At 43.6% G+C, this 23802-nt stretch overlaps 1 protein-coding gene across 1 annotated transcript; it reads left to right on the top strand.

The window, feature by feature from the left end:
- The first annotated feature begins 246 nt into the window (after positions 1-246).
- Positions 247-22933, top strand: LOC144700989 (uncharacterized). The gene is made up of 10 exons (XM_078572616.1): positions 247-464; positions 752-857; positions 5538-5611; positions 5799-5885; positions 9592-9646; positions 20187-20248; positions 20343-20429; positions 21058-21119; positions 21581-22001; positions 22607-22933. Exons 1-10 carry the CDS (start codon positions 273-275, stop codon positions 22727-22729), a joined length of 1269 nt encoding a protein of 422 aa, XP_078428742.1. The 5' UTR covers positions 247-272; the 3' UTR covers positions 22730-22933.
- The last annotated feature ends 869 nt before the right edge of the window (positions 22934-23802 follow it).

Below are 23802 nucleotides of genomic sequence, written 5' to 3'. Positions count from 1 at the left end.
GAGTACACATCCGGTTCCCAAAAACAGAAATTTAAAAGTAATCATATTCCATTTTGAAAATAAATTTCATGTCATTTCTCCAAACTTAAACACAAACCTTTTTATTTAAAGGTTTATCTCGCCCTCTCTGATCATTATTATCCAATAACTGACTACCAATACACCATGTTGAATTTTTAAAATAAAATTGATTTTATTTCCAATTTTAAATCCGTCTATGAGACTATGCGAGTATAAATACAAAAGATGATCCCGTTGACAGTTCACAAGCTATGGAGGAGGCATCAGAGAGTGAATTGGGGCCAGCAACGCTCCTCGTTGGAGGCGAAGGCCAAGACAGTCCACGACGATCCAAGTCGCTGCTGGCCGTGTTGCTTCTGTTCTCTTTCTCCTCGCAATTCCTTCCAATTGAGCCTTACCTCGTGCCGTACCTCATCTCCGACAAACATTTCAGCAATTTGCAGGTCTAATTCTCGTTTTTTGTCTAAAATTACGTTGAAAGATTCATCTGTGAGGTTTTTTTAATCTGAGCGTGTGAAATTCGATGTGGAAACTTGAGTGCTTGCAACTTTCTTGATATCTCAGGTCCTGGACCAAATTATCGTGTTAACTTTATTGCTCTCATGATAGGAGGTTTGATATGATAACATGGGTGATAGTTATTAGGGCTTTCGATTTGTTCAGTCTGTCTTAAATCAGCCTTTGCCTGTCATGCGGTGGACAGTCCAATTGAAAGCTTCATGTTCTGCAGGTTACCGTTGATATCTACCCTTGCAGCATATATGCACAACTTTTTTTCACATTTCTTATGCCAGCAGCTTGTTTGTATCTGTCACACAAGGTTGTCATTTTCCTAGGTACTATTTTTCTGAATCTTGTTTCAGTTTATTCGGTTCTGTAATAGAAAACTACGTTTTGTTATCTCATTTTTCAGTTGTATGATGAATCATTTTACACTGTTCCTACGTTGAGTTCTTGTTCAGTCTAAAACCCGTTTTTCTCAAGCTGTATGCCGGTATGTGTCAATAAGAGCTAATCATAGATATCTACGTAAATTTGATTGAGAAAATACAAAATATTCTTGGAAAGAGACGACGCCGTATCCATGCTCGATGGCGTTTGTTACTTTGATTTTATTGAATGTAGATTACAGTTAAACATAATTTACCATCCACGTCATCCTCTCCGAAGGAAGAGAAGCAGATGATGAAAAGTCAATGAAAAAATTGCCAGAACATGTGAAAATTTGAAGTCAAGAAAGAGGATTTTTAATTTTACCTCTCCCGTATCTCACTTCAAGGAAAACGATATTTCAATATGTCAGCGGATTCACCACTGATAAAAGGGAATTTGCCTTTTTAATTTTTTTTGGGAACTTGTAGCCTCGATGAGGACTCAATATCTGTACGATGAATCCTTGTTTCTGAAGGAATCAAACCTTGATCTTAAAACCGTACTGGGGAAGGGGGGCAAGGCGAGGTCAAATGGAGAAGGCATGGATCAACCAGGGACGTGAAAACGCAATGGAGAGACTGGGACACATAAGAGAGTAGAGATGAAATGGTAACTGCACTTGCAGCTTACTTTTCATTCTTGGCCGCTCTCCTAAATAAAAACTTTGCCATGGTGAAATGATTTAAATGGCCTTAATAAGCTACAATCCCAAAATGGGGGTACGGGTTTGTATCAGGCTGGCACAGCGGCTTGTAAATGTTAACCTTGTTGTGCATGTTCTTCTTGCATTACGTGCGGCATAACTGCAGTTGCCGATTGCCTCTTGTCCATGGGGCTTTTATGCTTTTCAAAAATAAAAAAAGGTTGTAATGGAGTCTTCTCATTTTCTTTTCACATAAGCATAACAATATATGTAAGTTGTCCATCTAAGGGAGTGTTCTACCCGATCTGTGAGTGTCAAGATTCCTTCAGTCCTAGATTTCCATTATGAGGGTCTCTATATAACACTTTGTCAGACGGGCAAAATTAAATTACAGGAAAATAAAGAATAAGAAAAACAGTCAGAATAGGAACAAACAAATGCAGGCAGTTTGACATAAAGTTTTCTATACTTTGATTTCAGTATTGTGATTAACGTATAGAATCAGTTCTTTAAAGGTCTAAGACTTCTCTATGGAATCAGGATTCCTTACGAGATGATAATGATCAAGTTCCTAACGCAGTGCCTCCGACTTAAATGCCTTCCCCACTCCAGGGTTCATGGGATAATAGACCAAGTAACAAATGTGCCTTCAGAATGTGGTTTGAAGTGATACTTGTGAGCCTTATCTCATAGGTCCTTGAGGTCGGGATTCAAAAGACATGATCACTTATTTATTGAGATTCTGCCCATCGTATCTCGGTATTTTGTCATGTTACATGCTAGGGGTATTTTTATCATTTTCCACTCTGCATGTATTCCTTCTTAAGTAGGGCAGTCCTCACTTCAGGGGGGCAGCAAATAAGAAATGGAAATTGTTGGTTCTTGTATCTCCTCTTGTGGCGATGCTCTTCGTGCTATCTACCTCCCTCCACTGATGATTTTTCCGGTGGTGCTCCGCTCCTGCTGAGTTTCTGGTGACGATGTTACCACCTGTTCTCATCTTATCTGATTAAGAACTCTTTGTATCTGAGTTGGTCGAGTCCTGAATCACCGACTGTTTGTTGAAGAATGCTGGCAGCACCGTCTCTGCAGATACCAAACCAATCTGTGCTGACCAAACCACCATCAAGGAGGAATTGGCTGCCCTCTTTGCTTGCTTGGGCAAGACAACCGCGTGCTGCCGTTGCTGATGTGGCAGGACCAGCCGCTGTGCTCCATGATGCATCATCGCATTGCCAACGCCACCTCTTCTTTGCTCCTGCATGGCCGAAAATGTCGTCTTAGGAGGTGCCGCTGTATGAACTGCCTTTGCAAGAGGGTCAGCTGCCAGCACAGTCCTCTCGCACGTGGCTGCTTCCTCAATGCAGACATCTTCTGCAGGGGTAGTCTTGGCCACTGCTTGCCACTTCTGTGCCACCATCTGCAGCAACATCACAGCCATACCAAGCTTCTAGGGTGACTGGTGGCACAAATACCAAAAAAGGGGCCTGTGACGGTTTCCAAGCCAGGCTGCCTGCCTCCGCCCAGCTCAGCCTGCCAGGCCGGCCCAACCTGCAGTGGGACCAGCCTCCAGTACAGGCTGCGCGCCTGTGTCCAGCTCAGCCTGCCAGTCCTGCACAGCCTGACGCGGGCTCGGCTGCCAGTATGGCAGCCTGCCTTCAACCAGCCTTTCATCAAACTGCAGCAGCCCTGCTCGCCAGGACTGCCTGCCTGTCTCTACCTCTCCAGCCAGCCTGGCCCATGGACCAGTCGTGAGAGGCCTGCAGAGACGTGTGGGCCTGCTGCAGACCCACCGTAGACCCACTGCGAACCCTCCACGGATTGAAGCAGATCTACCGTAGACCCGCTGTGGATTGAAGCGAATCCAGTTAAACCTAGACCAAGGCCCAGTATCGCAGCAACGGCCCACTTGTTTTTGTTTAGCCCCAGCTTGAGGACAAGCTGGTCACTGAAGGGGGCAGTATTGATATGATCCCTATCACATCCAATGGTATATTCATTACTTTACCCTATAGGGATATTTTTGTCGCTATTTCTAGTCTCTCGTTCTGTGGCAATGTTCCTCCCTCTGCAGATGATCTTTTCTTCATTTGTCCCCTCCACCTGAGTCTCGAGCGACAATTTTTACTGCCAGTTCTCTATCCTCTTCTTTTCCAATAAGAAGTCTTGGGTCCTTATTAGGAATCCATCGTTTTCACAAGACAATGTGCAGACAAGTGCAACTTCCACCTCTATGAGTCCAAGAGTCCGTCGGCTTTGATCATATGGTCATAAGATTCTTTTACTAGATATTGAGTTAGAGGAAGAGACAAAAGCTAGGAATATTGGACGGCAGGAGAGAATGCTGGTCAATAGAATATGTCAATGACAGATATGTTATTTTTTATTATAAATCCTCTGCCAAAAATAGACAGTTGGATTGATCTACTTGCATTGAAACAATTGACATTACTGAATGAAGCACTATTTCTCAGTTCTAACTCTACTCCTCAAGCTACTAAGTAAAATTTTCATTTTGCAAACTGAAAATGGTGAACTAGGCTGAAGAAACGAAAGGATTGACAGGTCCACATTGTTTGTTGGTTCTTGAGAGCTGAATACTGGTATTTTCTCCAAAGGATTTCCATGTCTACTGTTTCAGAGACAAGCATCCAAGTTGGCCATGATTAACATCAACGTCCTACTTGCAAGGGGTGTTAGTCAGCATAGCTAAGCCTGCCTTTTCTTCCTACTTGATGTTTTGTGTAAACGGCCCCATATATGAGTGGTCCATTGGGACATTTATGTTGTAATTTTTCATGGGCTGTTGTGTTTTACATACTCTTATTGGCCAATGTCCAATACTTGCTAACTTAGATTTAAACCAGTCCTTTCAAAGATATACTTTTATTTCTCTCATGGATAGCATGAAGATCAGACTAGGAGTATTGGAGGATCTGACAACCGTTACCAGATGTGGCTTGCTGTGGAAGCCGAAACTTCCCACAAAGGTGAGAATTTTTGGTTGGTTTTTGATGAGGCGCAGACAAGTGACACGAGCCATCTGAAAAAGAATGTTCCCAGATGCCTCGGCTGAATGTGTTCTGTGCTCATGTGGCGAGGAAGACTGCTCTCATCTCTTCTTTGAATGCCAGTTTGCCCAGGTGATATGGGCATCATAGGAGACCCAAGGGGTGGATATCTCTTCTGACGAGGCCTTCTGGGAATCTATTAGAGAAGTCAGATTTAGGCAAAAGACGGAATAGGCAAGGCTTCTCACGGTACTATGGGCAATCTGCCTGCTCCGCAGTGAGGTGGTGTTTAGGGGGAGGGCAGCCTCAACAGACAACGGTCTTCATGGCATGAAGTCTCTAATGGCATACTGGTTTAAAAGGGTGTGAAGGGAGGACCATTTTGGCCACCATATGTACTGAATATTTATCTATTTTGTTAAATGTAAAGGCGGATCTATAAGCCCAAGAATGTTTATTTTTATTTTTCTTATCGGATCCAGGCAGATCCAGTAGCGGGTCCGGGTAGACCCATTACCCGAATCCTTATCGGATTCGGGTAAGTTATAACGGCTAATTTTATAGCCGTTATAACACTAGCCGTTATTAACGGCTAGTTAATTCTCCTATAAAAGGAGAGGTACCTAGGCATGTTGGGTGTATCCTTTTTAGATGAAATAAACTTTGTTTTCTCCTTTGTCTCTTCTCCTCTCTCTGGCTATTGTTTCTACTTCTCCACTACGCCAGAAGTCAAGTCGACATATTTTAATAGCATCAGGTTGATCACTGTTCTTGAATGATCTTCCTTGTGTTTTTCAAATTTTTTTTCTCGTGGATAAAACCCTTATTGTGGAAGAGAGATGTGCTAGGGTGATGCTGGAGAAGGAGATTTCTGACTGTCAATTTTACATAGAGGTAGAGTAAAAAACGTTACTTTGGATTTTTTGCAGGATCATTGGGAACAGTTGCGACATACATTATTGCTTGGTCTGGAAGCTCCTTATTTTCAATGCAAGTCATGCAAGTAAGCTAATCACCACTGTCATGCCTTATGTTTCTTACATTCATTTAAATGTAACACAAATTTGTCATGCCTTACTGCTAGCATGTCTTATGTCCTTCAGCAACATAAATTTGTCAGCCTATCTGTCAAATTATGTTTCTGAAAGTACCTTGTCTGATCTCATGACTTTTCCTGTGTATGTTTACAGGTCACTTATGGTTTTGGAATGTCGACACGTTTGGTTTTCTCCTCATATGTATTTCATCTAGTTTCAGAAGAAGAATATCAAACTATGGTTTGCTCCTTCACTTTGAGCATGTTATTATCGATTTCTTTTCAGAAATTTCGTTCTGTGAACCTTGGGGACTGGTTTTGACTTTTAGTCTATCATAATGCAACCCATCCAAATCTCCCATGCCATCATGTGCTTTTTTCAAGTAGCTAGCTTTGAAAAATGTTTAGGGTCTATGTTATTGTATGAAATTTGATCTTTTTGAGTAAAACTTTGAACATTCATATCTCATCTATTCAGTTCGCCTAAAAAATAAAAGGTAATAAGTTCAAATGAATTCATTCAAAAAAAAAGTGCAAATGAATCATGTACTCATTACCTCTTGGTAATGACAGGGTCCTTTTTTTTTTGAACTATAAAAAGGGATGAACACCTGACGAATTGGTGAACTTCCCGTCAGGACCTCATAGGCCCTTTACATGCTTATCAGTCACCATCAAAACCTCCCTTCACTTCCCGTCGCTCGCAAGGACCATGCTGCCTTAAGTCCTTCTGCTTCATGTATAGCTCCATCGGTAGAAGCCCTTCTACCTCTGAACAACACCTTCTATGTAGCCAGATGGCCAACAACACCGTTAGTGCTCGGCCCTCTTCCTTGTTTCTTCTTCCCACGTAATTCTGTGTCCACTCCCAAAAGGCCTGTTCAGATGTCACCTTCATCTTTGAGAGTAACTGGCTGGCCCAAACTGTGCGAGCAAAGGAGCATTCAAAGAAAAGATGGTTGCAATCTTCTTCCCCATTCAAACACAGCACGCACTGTGACGAAGTATCTGGGTATAACTTTTTGCGAGAGACTCTTGTCAATAATCTTTTCCTTGGTAGCAGCCGCCCAGAAAACCGCACCTTCAATGGGACTTTTTGGCGCCATATGAACCTGCATGCGCTGACTAGTGCCATGTCTTCCTCTTGTCCTTCTCGGATCATCTTCTGGACTGAGAAGAGGCCATTTGTCCATGTCCAACTATCTCGTTCTCCATGTTCTGGTCGTAGCTGAAATAGGGATTGTTGCATATCTATGAAATCCGATACGCGCTGGTCGGATAAGGCACCTTGTATGATCAGGTTCCACGTGCCCTCCCAACAGTCACACACGTGGGCATTTTGGTCCTGGGCAAGTGCATACAGTCGAGGGAATATCTCACTAAGGATGCCTCGTGGCGATCATGCATCTCTCCAAGATTGGAATGTCTTCCCGTCGCCTAACTTGGCCGAGAAAAAATCTTGCACCCTAGGAGAGACCTCTCTCAGCCCTTCCGAGCGATGCTCCATGATACATATCCGCCTTTCTGTCCGAATTCAGGTCCTTATCATGGATGTCACGCAATAAATTGATGACCAAATCCTCCCGCGGATTCATAATTCTCTCCACCCATTTGGTTAGTAATGCCTTGTTCATGCTTTGCATGTGTAGGATCCCCAGACCTCCCATCTTAATTGGGCGGCATACCTTATCCCATGCCACCATCGCCAGGCCCCCTCTTTGTTCTGGCCCAGATCCTCTCCATAGAAAACGCCTCATCATGCCTTCTATTCTCTTCCCGACTCCGGTGGGCATCTTGAATATGGAGAGATAGAAAATTGGAATGGTTGATAAAACTGACCTCAGTAGCACCAATCGTCCCCCACTAGATAACACTTTTGCTTGCCATCCCTCTAGTCGTCGTTCCACTTTCTCAATGACCAGTTGCCAATCAGCTTTCGTCATCCTCCCCTTCGTTAGTGGTAGGCCCAGATATCTCATTGGAAGCTGTCCAAATTGGTGTTCTCAGAATCTCCGCACATTGTGCTTCTTCTTCTGGCGAGAGCCCGTAACTCATAAAAGCTGATTTGCTCCTGTTTATTTGGAGTCCTGAGAAGTCTGCAAACAGATGAAGTATGATGGATAAGTTCCTCGCTTCTCTCACTGAGCCTTCGATATAGAAGGTGGTGTCATCAGCGTATTGAAGGAGGGGAATTCCATTTGATTGCTCGGATAGTTGATAGCCTTGCAGCAAGCCCTTTGTGCATGCCTTCTCAGTACATACTGCGAGTGCGTCCACTGCCAAGACAAACAGTAACGGTGTCAATGGGCAGCCTTGTCTCACTTCTCTTTGAGGTTGTATTCGACCACCTTCTGGACGTCCGTTCACAAGCACCGTGCAGGAGTGCGATGTGATGCATCTCTTCACCTAGATTATCCATTCCTTGGGAAAGCCCCTCCTCTTCATGGAGGCCCACAGGAAATCCCAGTTTAAAGAGTCGTAGGCCTTGGCAAAATCGACCTTTCACATGAACCCTCGCGTTCTCTTCCTCTTCCATGCGGCTATTATTTCCCCGGCTGTTACTGCACTATCCATCAGTAGCCTGCCAGGAATAAAGGCTGACTGAGCAGGTCCAACCAGTTCACCAATCATGGCTCTCAGCCTGTTTGCGAACACCTTGGCAATAATCAAATAGATTGAATTTGATAATGAAATGGGTCTGAAGTCTACAATTTTTTCTGTCCCTTGGCCTTTCGGCAAGAGGAATATATGTGATCTATTGATCTTCTCCATGTTTCCTCTTCCCTCTCTGAATTCATCAAATGTGGCCGTCACATCTGGACCGACCAGATTCCAACATTGGCTGTAAAAGAAGACTGGGATCCATCTGGACCCGGAGGTCCCTCCCCATTCAACCCTTTAGTTGCTGCCTTGACCTCGTCTTCTGAAAATGATCGGATCAATTCCTCTTGATGTTCAGGGCTCACCCTCCTTGCCCCCTTGCCGCACCACCTCCATCTACTGCGTTTTCCCTTTCTGGATAAGGATCTGAAATGGTCTGCAATGGCTTGCCCCACTGCCTGTGTGCCAGTGTGTTCCCTCTGTCCCACCTTTTTTCAATATTTGGTTTGTACGTCTCCTGCCATTTGCCACCAGATGGAAAAATCTCGTGTACTATCATACTACAAAGGGACGTGGTCATCACCACACATATGCAGCCAGACTTGCATCTGTGCCATTCAAATAAAAGTTGGCGGGAGTCATATAATAATATGGTGTTGAATGTCAATTGCGTTGGGTTGGTGTTTTCTTTTAATATTGGGAGTTGCTGCGCTGCGTGCTAGAGATCCTCAGTTCCTGAGACTGGGGGGCCCCATCTGGGTCGATCTCGGCACACTTTGGGGGTGGAACGATCTGGTTACTTCCCACCTACTGCTTGCAGTATTCTCTTCTTACTTCGAGTTTGTTGTAATAAAGATTATTATTGAGAACATTGATATTTTTGGTTAATGCTGAGAGAGAAATTCTCTCTCAGTTCTGCAGCAGATTTTGGTTCTGTTCTCCAATGGAGATAGATGTCCCCAGACAACTTTGACAGAAACCCTAAGGGAGGCAAGACTGGTATTGAACAATAGGAACACTGATTCTCATTAACGATCCTGGTTTAAATACCAGGTCATGGGTACACGAATTGGGCCAATAGTTAGGCCCACTAGTCTGAAAGTAGAAATAACTAAAAGGAGGGAAAGAGAGAAAATAGGAAATAACAAAAATAGAAAGTAGTAAAGAAAGAAAAGATAAGGAATAAGAGTATCCTGGCTGACAGCTTCTTAGGGCAGAATCCTTACACTCAGATCTTATCTTTTGGATTGAGTTATTGGATAGCATTTCTATATACTGCATTTTTCTTGAAGCCCTTGTTTCCAAATATTTTCTGATAAATCTATGGCTCTATTTTATATTTGCAGATAAGTTTAACCACAGCAACGTCACTTTTATCTTTCATGATAGCTTCTGAGCTTGGTATACATCCCTAATTTGATAAATTTCATTATTAACGTCCTCATGGTTTTTCCAGTCACAACCTTTTCACAATTCTTTATACTTACATTTGGTATTCATTATGTCTACGAAATGAGAAGGCTTTAAAACATAATTTTTGAAGAAACCTAGAATTGAAAGAGGTTCAACCCTCATTAGACTGATTTAGGGTTGATTGCATGGTATTAATAGTGTGGAGGAGAGAGACTCCGAAATGGGCCCATGTTTATGGGCTAGGCTATTACATAGAGATAGAAGAGAGAAAAAGAAAAAAACCCAATCAACAATTTTATATATTTTTAATGCTCTTTTTTATTTGCTTATAAGTTTTGGGTTACATGGGAATCTGTGAGAAAGTAACAAATTAAAATCCTAAATTATCTGGTAGCTTAATTTCATTCGTATAATGGATGGAATTAACATTTTAGAGGGTTCTTTCTTAACGACGCATGAAATATAAATGTCTTGTTTAGCTACTTTCGTAGGTTTTATTAGTTAAATTTCGAGAAATATCTGGATTTTTTGAGGCCCTGCTCCATGAATATTTTTTTTTGGCTACTAGATTGTACCATTTTTCAATCAAGGGCTGAAGCATGCAGACAAGTGGATAAAAGTCCACCTAAGAAAAAGGATTAAGGCCTGCCTCTCCTGAGTATTTAAAGATGAGACCCTCGGTGAATATTGAGATCTCTCAATAAGCCGAAGGTTTGCTTCCCCTCTGCTCCAATTCTGGTAATGCAGGACCCATTTCGTTCTCCATCTTTCCCTGGAGAAGGTCGACCTTAGTAAGTGTCATTATTTAATGTGAACCATATGCTGATCAAGGTGAGCAGGATTGTCACTGATTCCCACATATCCAAACCAGGTCTCAATATTTACGTGGAATGATGAATAGTGCCAAACCCACTCCTGTTGGAGTTCCCCTGATATGAACATTGATGGAAATCCAGAGGAAATGGAATCTCTGTGACAGTAGTACTCGGAATGTCTCAAGTTTGAGATCACCAAAAGATCTTGAAGAGAAGAGTAGATGAGAGATGGGACCAATATCAAAAAGTAGAATCATAAGTCTCAGGCTCATCTGCCTTGACCTTCAAGATCGGAGGATCTCCGTGATCCTGCCGTTGCACTTTGCAAAATCTGATGAAGTCAAATCTTGGTCTGCAGGCTGAAGTGATCTCTTTCATTTTAAGAAGGAAGTTCCAGCCTAATTAGTCTCTGTCACTTGCGACTTGGAGTGGCATGCGCCCAGTACCTTCCATGGTTTTTATGCTTTCTCAGATATGTCTTTGTACAGTTTGTATCAATGTTTTCCCTCACTGACAACCAAATTGTCCATAATTTGGAATCTCAGAAATTGGTTTTTCCATTAATTGTATGTCCTCCTTTATGTCTTCATAATTTGGGAGATCCTTCAATTCTACAAGTACTTGCATCGTGTCATGATTTAACCTTTAGGGAAAGAGAGTTTCTCTGAGGTTCGTTTGGCCACGGTTTTAATCAACTGATCAAGTGAGTCAATTGGGAAGGTAGGGTACCATACCTGACAAATGTCTCGATCCCTTCCATACACAGCGTTGAATGATGGCAGAATGATATGAGCTGTTTTAATTGTATTCAGGCCATGGTAGCCACTTTGACCATTGTTTTGGGACAGTCTAATGAGAAGCACCTGGGGTAGCATTCTAGGTTTTAATCAGTGACGTCTGTCTGGCCATCGGTTTGAGGATGGTAATAAGAACTCATTTTCAGTGCCTTTCCTTGTAGTTTATGTAATTCATGCCAGAAGGAACTTGTAAATACATTACCTCTGCTAGAAATTATTGAGTTTGGTATCTCATGAAGAGGGACAATCTTCTTAATGAAAATGTCAGTGATATTTTGTGCCATGAATGGAGGTTTCAGTGCAATATAATGTCTTTATATGCTTAGCCTGTCCACTCCGGCCGTGATAGAATAATACACATTGAATGTAGGTGAATCTTCAATGAAGTACAATGAAACATTGTCCCATAATTGAGAAGGACATAGATTTTAAGTCGTCCTGTTGGGAAATTAAGCACTGTGAGACTTATGATTTAATTTTTTTATTCATCCCTTGCTGATATAGTTGATGAGAGATTCTTTTGTAAGTTTTTAAAATCCTCTGTGACCTCCTATAACATTATGGAATTCTAGTAGAATGGAGGGAGTAAGGACAAATGTTTTGTGTAACACCAACTTATTCTTGTAGATATGCTCCTTTTGTAAGGAGTAATGAAGGTGCTTGTTTTCCTTGTTAGCGATAGTCTGACAGTCGACAGCTTGGGATCATCAATGATTTCTTTGAGCAGTAGTGGTTCGTGGAGTCAATTAATGGTAGATAGAGAGAGACAAGTAATTGTGTCCTCTCCAGTTGATCATGAATGGGAATCTTCCGCGGGTTTTTTTTGCATGCCTTGTATCTGATGTGGATAGTTCAGCAAGCCACCTGTGATACTACTGGGGATCTCATTCTGGTCGTTCAAAAATTTAAGAGTGAACTGGTCCATGAAAATTAATAATTCCTAGAATAATGGAGAATATCTCCACTAGTGTATCGATAATACCGTGACAATCATTTCTGTTAATATTGATAATAATAGCTGACTTGTGTTGAACTTGTGATGATATGAGTTTGGTGAATAGTGCTTGAATGCGGGACGACCTGGATGATGAGGAGTAGAGGATGGCTAACCCACATGAGACTTCAACTTCAGTTCAACATCCTTGGATGCTCTTTAAAAGTGAACATTCAGAAAGGAAAGAATGGGATGCCCCTAGCAAATGTTGGAAATATCCCCAGAGGGATTGGGGATCGTATCATGTTCATGATACGTTCCCATGTCGGTGGATGGATCAATGTTCGAAAATGTACTTCAATTTCAACAAGAAATGATTCAACTGGTCAAATGTAACTTCAAACACAAGAAGGAGAGAGGGGACAAGGGGGTAAAAGAGGTTCCCGGGATATAGAGGAAGAGAAATGGGAATGACGAGGAGAAATAGCGAGGGTTCGCTGGACAGCAGTCGTAGGCTTGGCAGGGGAATGAAAATGTTGACCTGTGAGCCAAGAGGAAGAGGAGTCACGACTAAGATGAGAGAGAGGAGATGTTGAAGAGAGTGGGAGAAGGCTTACAGTGTGATTTCCTGCCCCAAGCTCCCTCGAGTGGGCCTTTAAGTAGGATTCATTGTGGGCTGGGCCTGTGCTGCAGATTGGGGCCTTGTCGGGCCTTCCTCTATACATATACCCGCTGGTGTATCATATCAGTTCACAAAGATACCGATCAGAAAATCATTGAAACCTTCTAGCCAAGGTTTGATTCCCTGTTTTTAATAGGAAAAATCGTACTGCTTGATTTTTTAAGAGATTTTTTTGATGTGCAATTCATAGAATAGGGGTAAAAGATCCCTCAGCCATGCTCTTATGTGGCATTTGTTGACTATTGGTCTTTCCTACTTTGACTTATTCCTGATGATGCACATGCTTTGGACGCTGAAGCAAAAGTGAAATAAGCATGACATCATTTTGTCAAGAAATCGGAGGATCGGAGAAGATTGGAGGATCGGAGGATCCTGTGGTTTTCGGGTCGGTGGATCGACGGTTCGGCGGAGGAGGAGGAGTGTCGGAGGAGATGGGCAGAGAGTCGGCGTCGGAGGAGAAGCTCCGGAGGTGATTTGGGAGCTTGAAGGAGCGTCGGTGGAGCATCGGAGGAGGAGCTCGAGGAGCATCGGAGAAAAACTTTAGAAGCTAGAGGGGCATTGGAGGAGCTCGAGCGTTGGAGGAGCGTCGGCGGATTAAAAATAAATCGAGGAGTTTGACGAGGAGGAAGAGGATTGGCGTCTGAGGAGGATCGAATTAGAAAAAAATAAATAATATATATATAAAATTTGGAAGTTCGAGGAGGAGCGTCGGAGGAGGATCGGTGGAGGAGGATCGTCGGAGGAGGAGAGGATCGGGACGTCGGAGGAGGAGGATCGCACAGAAGAGGGAGGTGCAGAGCCCGCAGGGAACCTAAGTTTTGCGCAAGGAAGTTTAAGCAAGGCAAGATAGACATGCCGGGGGCAAGAGAAGGGGTGGACGGAGGTGAGGAGGCGTGGGGGAAGACTGTCAGGATGGGAGGAGCATGGCGATGGCCGTGGACAGCCATGGGGAAGGAGGAATGAGGCGGTGGAGGAGGGGAGACGGGAGACGAGGGAAGAATGCTTCAGGTGTCTAGGGTGGGGGCATCATGCGCGTGATTGTCGAAATTCGCTCATCTGCAGGTGATGTCGGGGGGTGGGACATCGACAAGCGCAATGCCCAGATGCGGCCTCTGAGCATAGGAAGGCAAAGGAGTTATTGATTGCGCGGCGAGTGAGTCTCACCCAAGCCGCGTGCATTGTTGGGGAGATTGAAGAAGGTGAAGTGAGAGAGGGGGAAGTACGAGAGGCATTGGTGAGAAAATTCCTAGAGCTGGAGGGTTCGGAGGTGAAAAGATTGGAGACGGGAGAGGTTTTGGTCCGACAAGTTCCGGCGACTGAATGCATCGCAATGTGTGGGTGGAGGCAGGTGATTGGTGAAGCAAGAATTAAATGGCAGCACATCATCTGGACCGGTAAGGTCAGGGATAGAGCGTCGAGGCTTGCTATTATTGATGTCAGGGGGGTACCAGCCGCGTCATATCCACTCAGAACATGGAGGCATTAGTCCGATCTTTTGGGAGGCTGCGAGGGGTCGTTACGTCGGGCCTTGAGTCGGGTGACCCAGATCTGTTAGTGTTGGATGTGGAGGTGAAGGAGGATGCGGTGGCATCGTCGCGGGTCCTGCTTCAGGGTCGTAAGGGCACATATAATGTACGAGTAATGGAGCGCCAACCACCAGCCCCACCTGCTGCAGAGGGTCATGAGCCCCGTTTTGAAACGGTCGGAGACGGGAGGCGAGAGGGGATGCCTGCAAGGAAAAGGGAGAAGGCGCTGGAGGCGTAGATCAGTGGAAGTGCATTTGAAGAGACGGAGGCAGGGACGAGGACGGCGGAGGCAAAGGGGAATAATGAAGAGGAGAGCTCACGGGTAGTAGAGCATGTGAATGCAAGTGATGGAATGATGGAATCACAAAGCTTGGGAGCGGCCGAGCAGAAAGGGGCCAGGAGAAAGGGCATCCTGCGGTTGCCAAGAGGGAGGCGACTATTGAAGGGAGACTTATTGGGTCGTTGCATTGGTTATGAGAGGCAACAACTCTATATCAAAAACGTCGACGGAGTGAAGATATGGCCGGAGGTTGGGAAAGGTGGGAAGATGCATTCCCCCCGGGACTGGATGGCAGTAAGAGTGGGAAAGACAAGGCGCAACAAGAATGAGAGGAAATCAAACAAATTGAGAAGCAGGGCAATGGAGGAGATAGAGAACGAGGAGTCACTCGAGCCGGAGAGGGAGGCGGTAGCGAACGAGGATGACGATGTGACACAAGAGACAATCATGCGTGTGCTCGGAGGCTTTGCGGAGACTCAAAAGGACGGAGGGGACTGTGCCAGGTTCCATGAGATGCATATCATGGAATGTGCGGGGGCTCTGGGATACCAAGAGGAGAGGGATCGTGGGAAAATACTTACAGGAGTGGGGTGCCACGGTGGTGTGTCTGCAGGAGACGATGTTGGAGGAATGTGGAGTAGGGGACTAGCATGTGGTTGGAGGGAGTTTGCTGGAGGGTTTTATTTCGGTGAACGCAAATGGGCGGTCAGGAGGGGTGGTGATTGCTTGGAACGAGGCGATCTTTAGGAAGGAGGAGGCATGGCATGGTCAATTTACGGCGGCAGTCAGGTTGACAAGGAGTGATGGTCTGGGAGTGGTCGTATCTTCAGTTTATGGTCCCGTGAATGCCAGCTTGAGGGAGGGGTTATGGTTGGAGCTGGCGGAACTTGTGGATAAGTTTCGAGGGACGCCACTATTGTTTGGTAGGGATTTCAATGTGACGCTGGAGGCCAATGATAGGCCCAATGGAGGGGGGAGGCTGTGACCAGGGGTCGGAAGAGTTCTGGGCTTTTTTGGCGTCAGCAGGGTTGCAGGAGATGGGACCCAATGATTGTTGTTACACATGGCGGAGTTCAGAGCGAGAGGCGTATAAGTCGCGGCTGGATAGGTTCTTATGCTCAGTGGAGTTGATGGAGAGATTCCTGGGGGCAGATGTACGCGTCCTGTACAGACCTTTATTGGATCATACACTGATCATTTGGCAGTCTCATGAGGGCCAGGGGCGGACCACGTATTTTAAATTGACAGGTCATGGCTACGAGAAGGGGGGTTCAGAGAGGAGGTAAAGGATATATGGCGGACACAATCGGAGCAGGGGCCAGGGGCTAATAGAATGGCAAATCGCATTGATGGGCTGAGAGATCATTTGAAGAGCTACAGAAGAAGGATAAGGGAGGCGAGATGTGGATTGAGAATCGAGGCCCTCACAAGGATTAGAGAACTGGACGATGTGGAGGACAGTCGGGCATTAATGCCTGAGGAGATTCAGGAATGAAAGAGGTGGAGAAATGTAGTGGCAGAGGAAGATAGGAAGGAGGAAATGGATTGGAGACAAAGGTCCCAGCAGCTCTGGCTAAGGGAGGGTGACGCCAACACGAGGTTTTTCACCTTGTAGCAAATGGACGACGGAGAATGAATCAGATTCTATCAGTGAAGGTTGGATCACAGAGGTTTACCGGCATGCAGGCAGTGGGTCGAGCAATGGCGGAGCATATTCATTCGATGTCACGGCAGGGGGCCCCGAACAGATAGCGGTGGACGGGCCAGGGGGCGTCACAACTAACCCAAGACCAGAAAGATGATCTGGTGCGGCCTTTTGATATGGCGGAGGTTCGGGCAGCTATGGCAGGTTTGAATGGCGAAGGCGCCCCGGGACCGGACGGCATACCGGTGTTTTTCTATAAGGAGTTCTGGAATGAGGTCAAAGAGGATGTGATGGCCACATTGGGGGAGCTGAGAAACCCTCAAGCAAATATGGAAAAGATTAACAAATTGTTCCTATTTTTATTACCGAAGCGGCAAGGGACAGAAAATGTAGGCGACTACCGGCCCATATCGCTATCCAACTCCATATATCTTATAGTTGCAAAGGTACTGGCCAATCGGCTACAAGGGATGCTTAGGGACTTTGTTGGTCCGTTTCAATCTGCCTTTGTTCCGGGAAGACAGCTAGTTGATAGTGCAGTCTTGGTGGGGGAGATTATTGATTCGTAGAAGGAGAATGGGACCGAGGGTTTCATGTGGAAGGTAGATTTTGTGAAGGCATATGACTCTCTGGATTGACGATTTCTATGGGCATTCTTAAGGAGGGGTTTCCGGGAGGAATGGATCAAATGGGTGAAGCGATGCGCGTCTTCTCAGTCCTTTGTGGTGCTAGTAAATGGATGCCCCGAAGGGGGGTGGATTAGAACGCAGAGAGGGATCAGACAAGGGTGTCCTCTAGCAACGATGCTGTTTGTTCTGGCAGCTGATGTATTAGCCATCAGTACATCCTTGGTATGTGGGAGGGGTGGTATTAGAGGGTTCCAAACGCCGAGCCATCCTTTGAGCATCCTCTGTTACAATATGCCGATGATACACTTTTCTTCATCAAGGGATCGGTGGAGGAGGCCAAAAATCTGGCGGCACTTCTGCGGGTGTTCGCAGATTACCTTTTATCTATCCGTGTTTAAACTCCCGGTGGGTATTGAGAAACGCATAAGCGGGCTCATGCGGAGATTCTTTTGGAAGGGGTCCAATGCAGGGGAGGGGCGTGGCATGGCGTTGGTCTCATGGAATGACATTTGCACGCCAACTAAATAGGGTGGACTTGAAGTGCCTCACCTAGATACACTGAATGTGGCTCTACTGACAAAATGGGTTAGACGGATCGTGGGACCGGAGGATGACTTGATTAAGGATGTTTTGAGGGACAGATACAGCTCCAATTTGGACTGGGAGAATTTGATGGACAAGGTGAGGTGGGAGTCGGCCTGTTGGAGAGGGTTGAGGATGGTGCTCCCATTGGTTAGGGAATTCTTCCGGGCTCAATTGGGGAATGGCGCCGGCTTTAGGTTTTGGATGGATGATTGGACGTCGCTTGGATGCTTACGAGACCTTTTCCCTCGCCTGTATGCCCTAGTCTGTCATCGGCAAGCCTTGGTGGAAGAGTGTTGTGATAGGGCGTGGTGCCCAACGCTTGTGGCCATCTTATCAAATCAGTGGGTGGAGGAGTTCTTAAGCCTTCAGCAAACACTGGGCAACTGGAGGCCAATGGAGGAGATGACAGATGGATGGATATGGGCATTGGGCCCATTCTCCAGTCGAGGAGTCTACTAGAGGTTGAGAACACACCGCAATGAGGACCCGATCATCCTAGGGGCATGTCGCTCAATTTGGAGGCAAACGATACCTCTCAAGGTTAGGGTGTTTGCCTGGATGCTCGCCAGGAAGCGGACAATGACCCACGTGAGACATCGAAGGTTTTTCCTGTCAGAATCATCGCTATGCCTTATGTGTTTGGAGGAGGAAGAGGAGTGCGAGGATCTTTTCTTCCAATGTCGTCTCGCCCGTGCGATATGGGCTAGCCAGGGGCTAGCAGAGATTACGTCGAGCTCGGTATTATGGGCCACACTGCCGTGGCATCAACGTGGGTCTGAGAAGGAGCGGGGGCTGAGATTTGCGGTGCTTTGGGTGATATGGTCCCACCGCAACGAGGTCTTATTCATGGGGACGGCAATGTCGGTGGACAGGGCTATAAATGAAGTGGAGAGACTTATGTTCTGTTGGTTTTGGTTCAGGCTGAGGTGGAGGGTATGGGGGGCACGAGGGGCCATTTGTTTTTTGGCCTAGATCCCTCCTGTCCACGTGTACGGAGGGTCACCAAGCTGGGTGATCTTCTTTATTGTTCAAAAAAAAAATCATTTTGTCAAAAAATTGAAATGCTTGCTGCCTTCATGCCATGATACACTTGGCTTAAAAAAAGACCATGGCCAAGTTCAGCACCATAAAGCAAGAAAACTAAAAGATCCTTTGGACTTGACTCAAATTATTGAAAGATGATCCGCCATTACTGAAATTCAGTGTTGGATGGATAAAAATTGCAGAGCTTAAGAGGCCAACGAACGGAGCTGTGTGGCTGTATTTTGATCTGAACATATTTAAAGGACAATGTGTAGTTGCAGGGGACTATCTCCAAGGACAAACCCATGACTTCCTCTGATTAAGATGATAAGAATGCCCCAGGCTGATTTCCCAACAGTCTAGGCTAACAATGTGTTAAGATCCTGAATAGTCATGGATCAAATCAAACTTCGCATATGAAAACCAAGGAATGAAACCAGATTGAAGAATTCAGAAGAGTTCAATGTACGTGAATGCCGATCATCAATATAGACGAGAATGCATGAGCGAGAAAATGAGGAAAACCAGAAAATAGTAATGTCCAGTAGGATCATATGAGAAGATGACAGATTATGAGATTTCTTTGCGTCACCCTGCCCTCAATAGCCATGAGGAATAAAGCTGGATTGTATCTCCTCCGTTGGACTGAAGCTGGAAGAACCTCCCTTTCTTGAAATAAGCTCTGATTTCTTGATGACCAATCAACATTCACTCTGTTATTTATAGTCACCAACAGCTCCCCGCCTTTAAGAGTTCGAACTCGCACGTGCACCAATTCGACGTGTGATTTTTCTTGCCTTGATAGGCCCATAGTAGGGTGTTAAGACCCCGCTAAGGGTTTACCAGAGACGGAAGTTGAAAAGGCCCCCTGACGTTTCAACTTCCCCGGGGGATACTTCGACTTCCCTGGGGGACGTTTCGGCTCCTGACCAACCCTCTATTTAAGAGAGGAGACCAGGGAGCTGGGAGGCATGAAGAAAATCCTATCGTGAGTCCCCTCCCTTCTCTCTCTCACCCTTTTCCCTGACCCTAACTCCTCTCCTTTCCTGTTCCTACAGCGACCTTCAACCCTGCAACCGAGCCTCCTCACAACAATTGGAGCAAGCGTGCTCCACTCCGTTCCTTTCCTTTTCCCTCTATCTTTTTCCACCCTTTCCCATTTGTTCTGTGTTCGAACTTGGTTGAGGACAGAATTTTGGAGTTTTCATTACGAGTATCAGTGGGTCTCAACATAGGGATATCTCCCAATGGATGTTCCCAACCTTCCCAATGTGAAGATGCAAGTCAGGTTGGGATCAATTTTCATCTTGTTCTCTTACTCACCAATTTGTGGTCCTTTTGCATCTTCACATTGGGATGGATGTGGCATGAGAATTTATCCAAGGGATCCTGGTTTTGAGCTCTGCCAAACCCTCTGCTAAATCCATTAGCAATCCACTCATCGAGGTGCACAAAAAGGGTGAGACCCGGCATTTTTTGGCGCATTACCAATTTCTCAAACCGGTCACCATGCTGGAACATGTATACAGTTTGAGTTTTCTGCTTTTTTAGTTCCTACTTTGACTACAGACTTTGTGCTGAAGGAATGACAAATGGTTTCTTTTGATCACAGGACAACTTTTGGTGCTTAAAGAAGTTTCGTACCATGTATTTTTCGCCATCAGTCTTGCCTTCGTAGGTATTCTGGTCTTTTTAGGTTATCCTTCATCAGTTTTGTCCTTAGTTGATCTTTAATTGATGGCATTGATAATTTCTCCTATTTGCTCAGCTGGGTTTATGTACTTTTTCTTCTGTTCTTTTGCCAAAAGACGACGGATTGACCTCCATGGGTGTGTCAGCTTGTTTCAAGGGAAAGGTGATTCTTTTGATTCCTCTCAAATAATTTCGGTTCTATTCTAGTTATTATGTAATTTCTTTCTGTTTTTTTATTGACTCTAGTGATTCTTCACTTTTTCTCCAGATGATGATTAATTTTCGTTTTAAAGCATGTATGCCCCCTTTTTTTTGAAAAATTTAACGTGTTAATTACTAATTGTTGTGCAAGGTCCTAAATTTTGAGTTTCTCATTTGACCATTGATAATGTTTTAACGTGATCTTGAGGAACCTCCCGATTTTCATTAAGTGACGAATCTAAGAAAATATAAATTGATGAAAAAATAAAATTTTGGAATAACTTAAAGCTTCATCAAACCAATACTAATCAGGAACATCACTGTTTTAATTTGAATTGAATTTATAATATTAGGATCATCAGGGATATCGTAAATTTCATAAAGTGAAGAATATAAGAAAATATATATAAATAAATAAATATATGCTATATATTCAGTGGTTTGTTTCGGAACTAAAGCATTCAATAAATTTAAATCGGATTTTTATTTTTGGATCTTCAGGAACCTCCTGAATTTCATAGAGTGAAGATCCAAAGAATATATACTAAAAGAAATACAAAATAATTTGCCCGAGTTGATTGCATGGCCAGGGTTGGATTAAGCTACTGAGGGAAACATGTCGTGGGAGGACTCTGAAGGTTCTTTCTCTTTGGTCAGTCTGCCTCTCATTTTTGTTTTTCTCTTTTCTTTTAATCAACTCCACCTAATAGGGTAGGATACTTTCCCTCTTGAAAACTGAAGAATATTTCTTCAAAAAGTTAAATGGAAAGCTTGTTTTGCCAGCTTATTACAATCTAATCCTTTACTAGGGTTGGCAGATGATGACGTAGTTGTCCATTTTTTTAAGAGACGAATGGTGAGATGATTGGTAGGAACGATAATTCATCATTTTCCATTGTCATCGTCCTGAATGAAACAGAACCCTAACCTTAGCCTTCAGAAAAAAAAACGGGGAGAAACTCATAATACTCCTAACACATAATGATATTTAATTGTCTGCATAGAAAATAAAAAATCTGTACCTCACCTTGTTCATTTTCGGCATATTCCTCGTATTTTTTAATATTCCTTGTAATTTAATTATTTTATGGGTCATCTAAATCCGATGTGCAGGTCTGCACTCGCATATGCTGGCTTTTCATTGGTCCAGAATTATGGGACAAATCTATTTGACGCTATCGATTCAAACTCAAAGCTCAACGGCCACGTCTTGGCAGCTTCTCAGGCAGCTGGAAGCCTTGGATCTTTCGTTGCGCTCTACTTTGATAGGATTTCCTCAAAAGGCAGGATCAAAATTCTAATATACATCGTTGGCTCTGCACTGATGAGCATTTTCTGCGTGTATATGGCTGCTTCCCATAAGATTTGGATGGCGTATTTGCTCTATATTATCATTTCTGGCATTTATCAAGCTCTTGCTTGCTTCATCAGTGTTCAGTGCGGCAAGCTACTGCGCAATGGGCAGTTCATCCTCCTCTTCTCTCTCTGCAACGTCCTGGGTCTTCTCCTTGAGACTCTGCTCCAGGCTGCAGTTGTAAGTAATCTTTCTCTCTATTTCTATCTATCTCACTCCATCTCTTCCTCTTTGTTCTTTCTCTCTCCCTCTCTCTGTATCCCTTTTCTCTCTCTTTCCGTCTATTTATCTCTCCTTCTCTTATTCTCCATGTCTTTATCAATCTCTCTATTTCTTTCTTGTTGTCCTTCTCTATCTCTATCTATTCCCATTTTTCTCTCCGTTCCTCTTTCCTTATCTTTCGCTCTCCATCTCTCTTCCTTTCTCATGTTTCTCTCTATTTTCTTTATCCTTCTCTCTCTACCTCTATCTCTCTCCTTACATTTCTGTCACTACCTACCTATCTCTATCCTTATGCGTCTCCTTCCCTTTATAGCTCATCTCTCTACAATTTCAATTTTTTTTCTCTCCCTCTCAATCTCTTCCTCTTTTTCTGCCTCTCTCCATCTATTTCTATCTCTCTCCCTCTCCAACTAATTCTCTCCCTCTCTATCTCTCTCTTTCAGTCTCCGTCTTTCCGCCTCGTTCTCTAGCCCATCTCTTTATCTTTTCTATCTCTATCTGATCTTGTCAGTCTATGATAAGCATTTCAAAACAATCTATTTCTGAAAGTTCTTTCACCTCAGGAAATCGCAGGGCTGCCGGTGTCGGCTCAATTTTTGTGTTTCTCGGGTTTCTTCTTCATGGCAACTGCGATATTCGTTGGATTCTTACTCTTTGGAGGTCAAGAAAGCCAATCAACCTTCTGAATCAGACACATTTTCCTCATGGTCAGTTGTCCATGTCATTCTTCGTTGGCTGAGGCCAATGTTTTTTTACCAATCATGATTTTCGATATAGTCGATATATTAGTAAAAATTAGAAATTGTAAATGATATAAGGAATAAATGCTTTTTCGTCTTCAATTTGTTTGTAATTATTTCAATTATTGAAAACCGGTTATCCTGGCTCAAGCATCTTTGTTTTCGTTGAAATATTTAGAAAAGCATCTTCTGATGCTGAGCTTCATGGTATGGTTTAAGCGATCTGTTTAATAACATATTTTACCATGAATATGTATTAATAAGAAACAGACATGAAGAATTTTTAATTTAATAATAATTTCAAAAGTTCTGATTTTGAATTGGTTCATTTGAAACCCTTTTGGTTGATTTTTTAGCATTTCTCTCTTTTCCAGTTATTTTCAGTATTCATGAGTATGATGAATGCCCATTTTTCCACAATATTTGGGCCAATTTGGGAATTTCAGATGCCTATTACATCTTTTCATTTCTATTTTAATATATGGATTTTTGCACGCATTTACTTTTTAATGTAGGTATTAAATAATGTTACAAGTACTACAGGACATAGGATGCTAGTCTTTTATCCATAATAAAATAAATAAATCATGACATTTTAATTTTATAAAGCATTTTCACTGTATTTTAGAAGGCGTTGGATAACACGTAATCCTGTCGTTTGCCCTGATGCCAGAATGGATGATGTGGGCAAGATAGATTGTGCATCGCAAACACTAGTTTTAAATATAAAAATGTTAAAATGATATTTAAAAAAACTGTTGATGGTTGAGGTTTGTATTAGCGAGATTAATAGTATCTTCATATGTCTATACTTATTTTAATCTATACATCTGTCACTTTTAATTCAAAAAATCAAGGCATCGACTACCTTAGGGAAATTCTTGCAAGGCTAGGGCTTTAACCATCTTCAGATTGATGAATTTTCTTTATCGATGCTTTTAAATATATCTTTTTTGTTTTTGCTTTGATGATTTTAATTTAAGGATATTAACTATATTATTATTGATGCTTTCTCCTTG

The sequence above is a fragment of the Wolffia australiana genome, chromosome 3 (assembly GCF_029677425.1).
Source record: "Wolffia australiana isolate 7733 chromosome 3, ASM2967742v1".
Lineage (NCBI taxonomy): Eukaryota > Viridiplantae > Streptophyta > Magnoliopsida > Alismatales > Araceae > Wolffia > Wolffia australiana.
The sequence above is the reverse complement of the archived record's forward strand: the minus strand, read 5'-3'. Positions and strand labels throughout refer to the sequence as shown.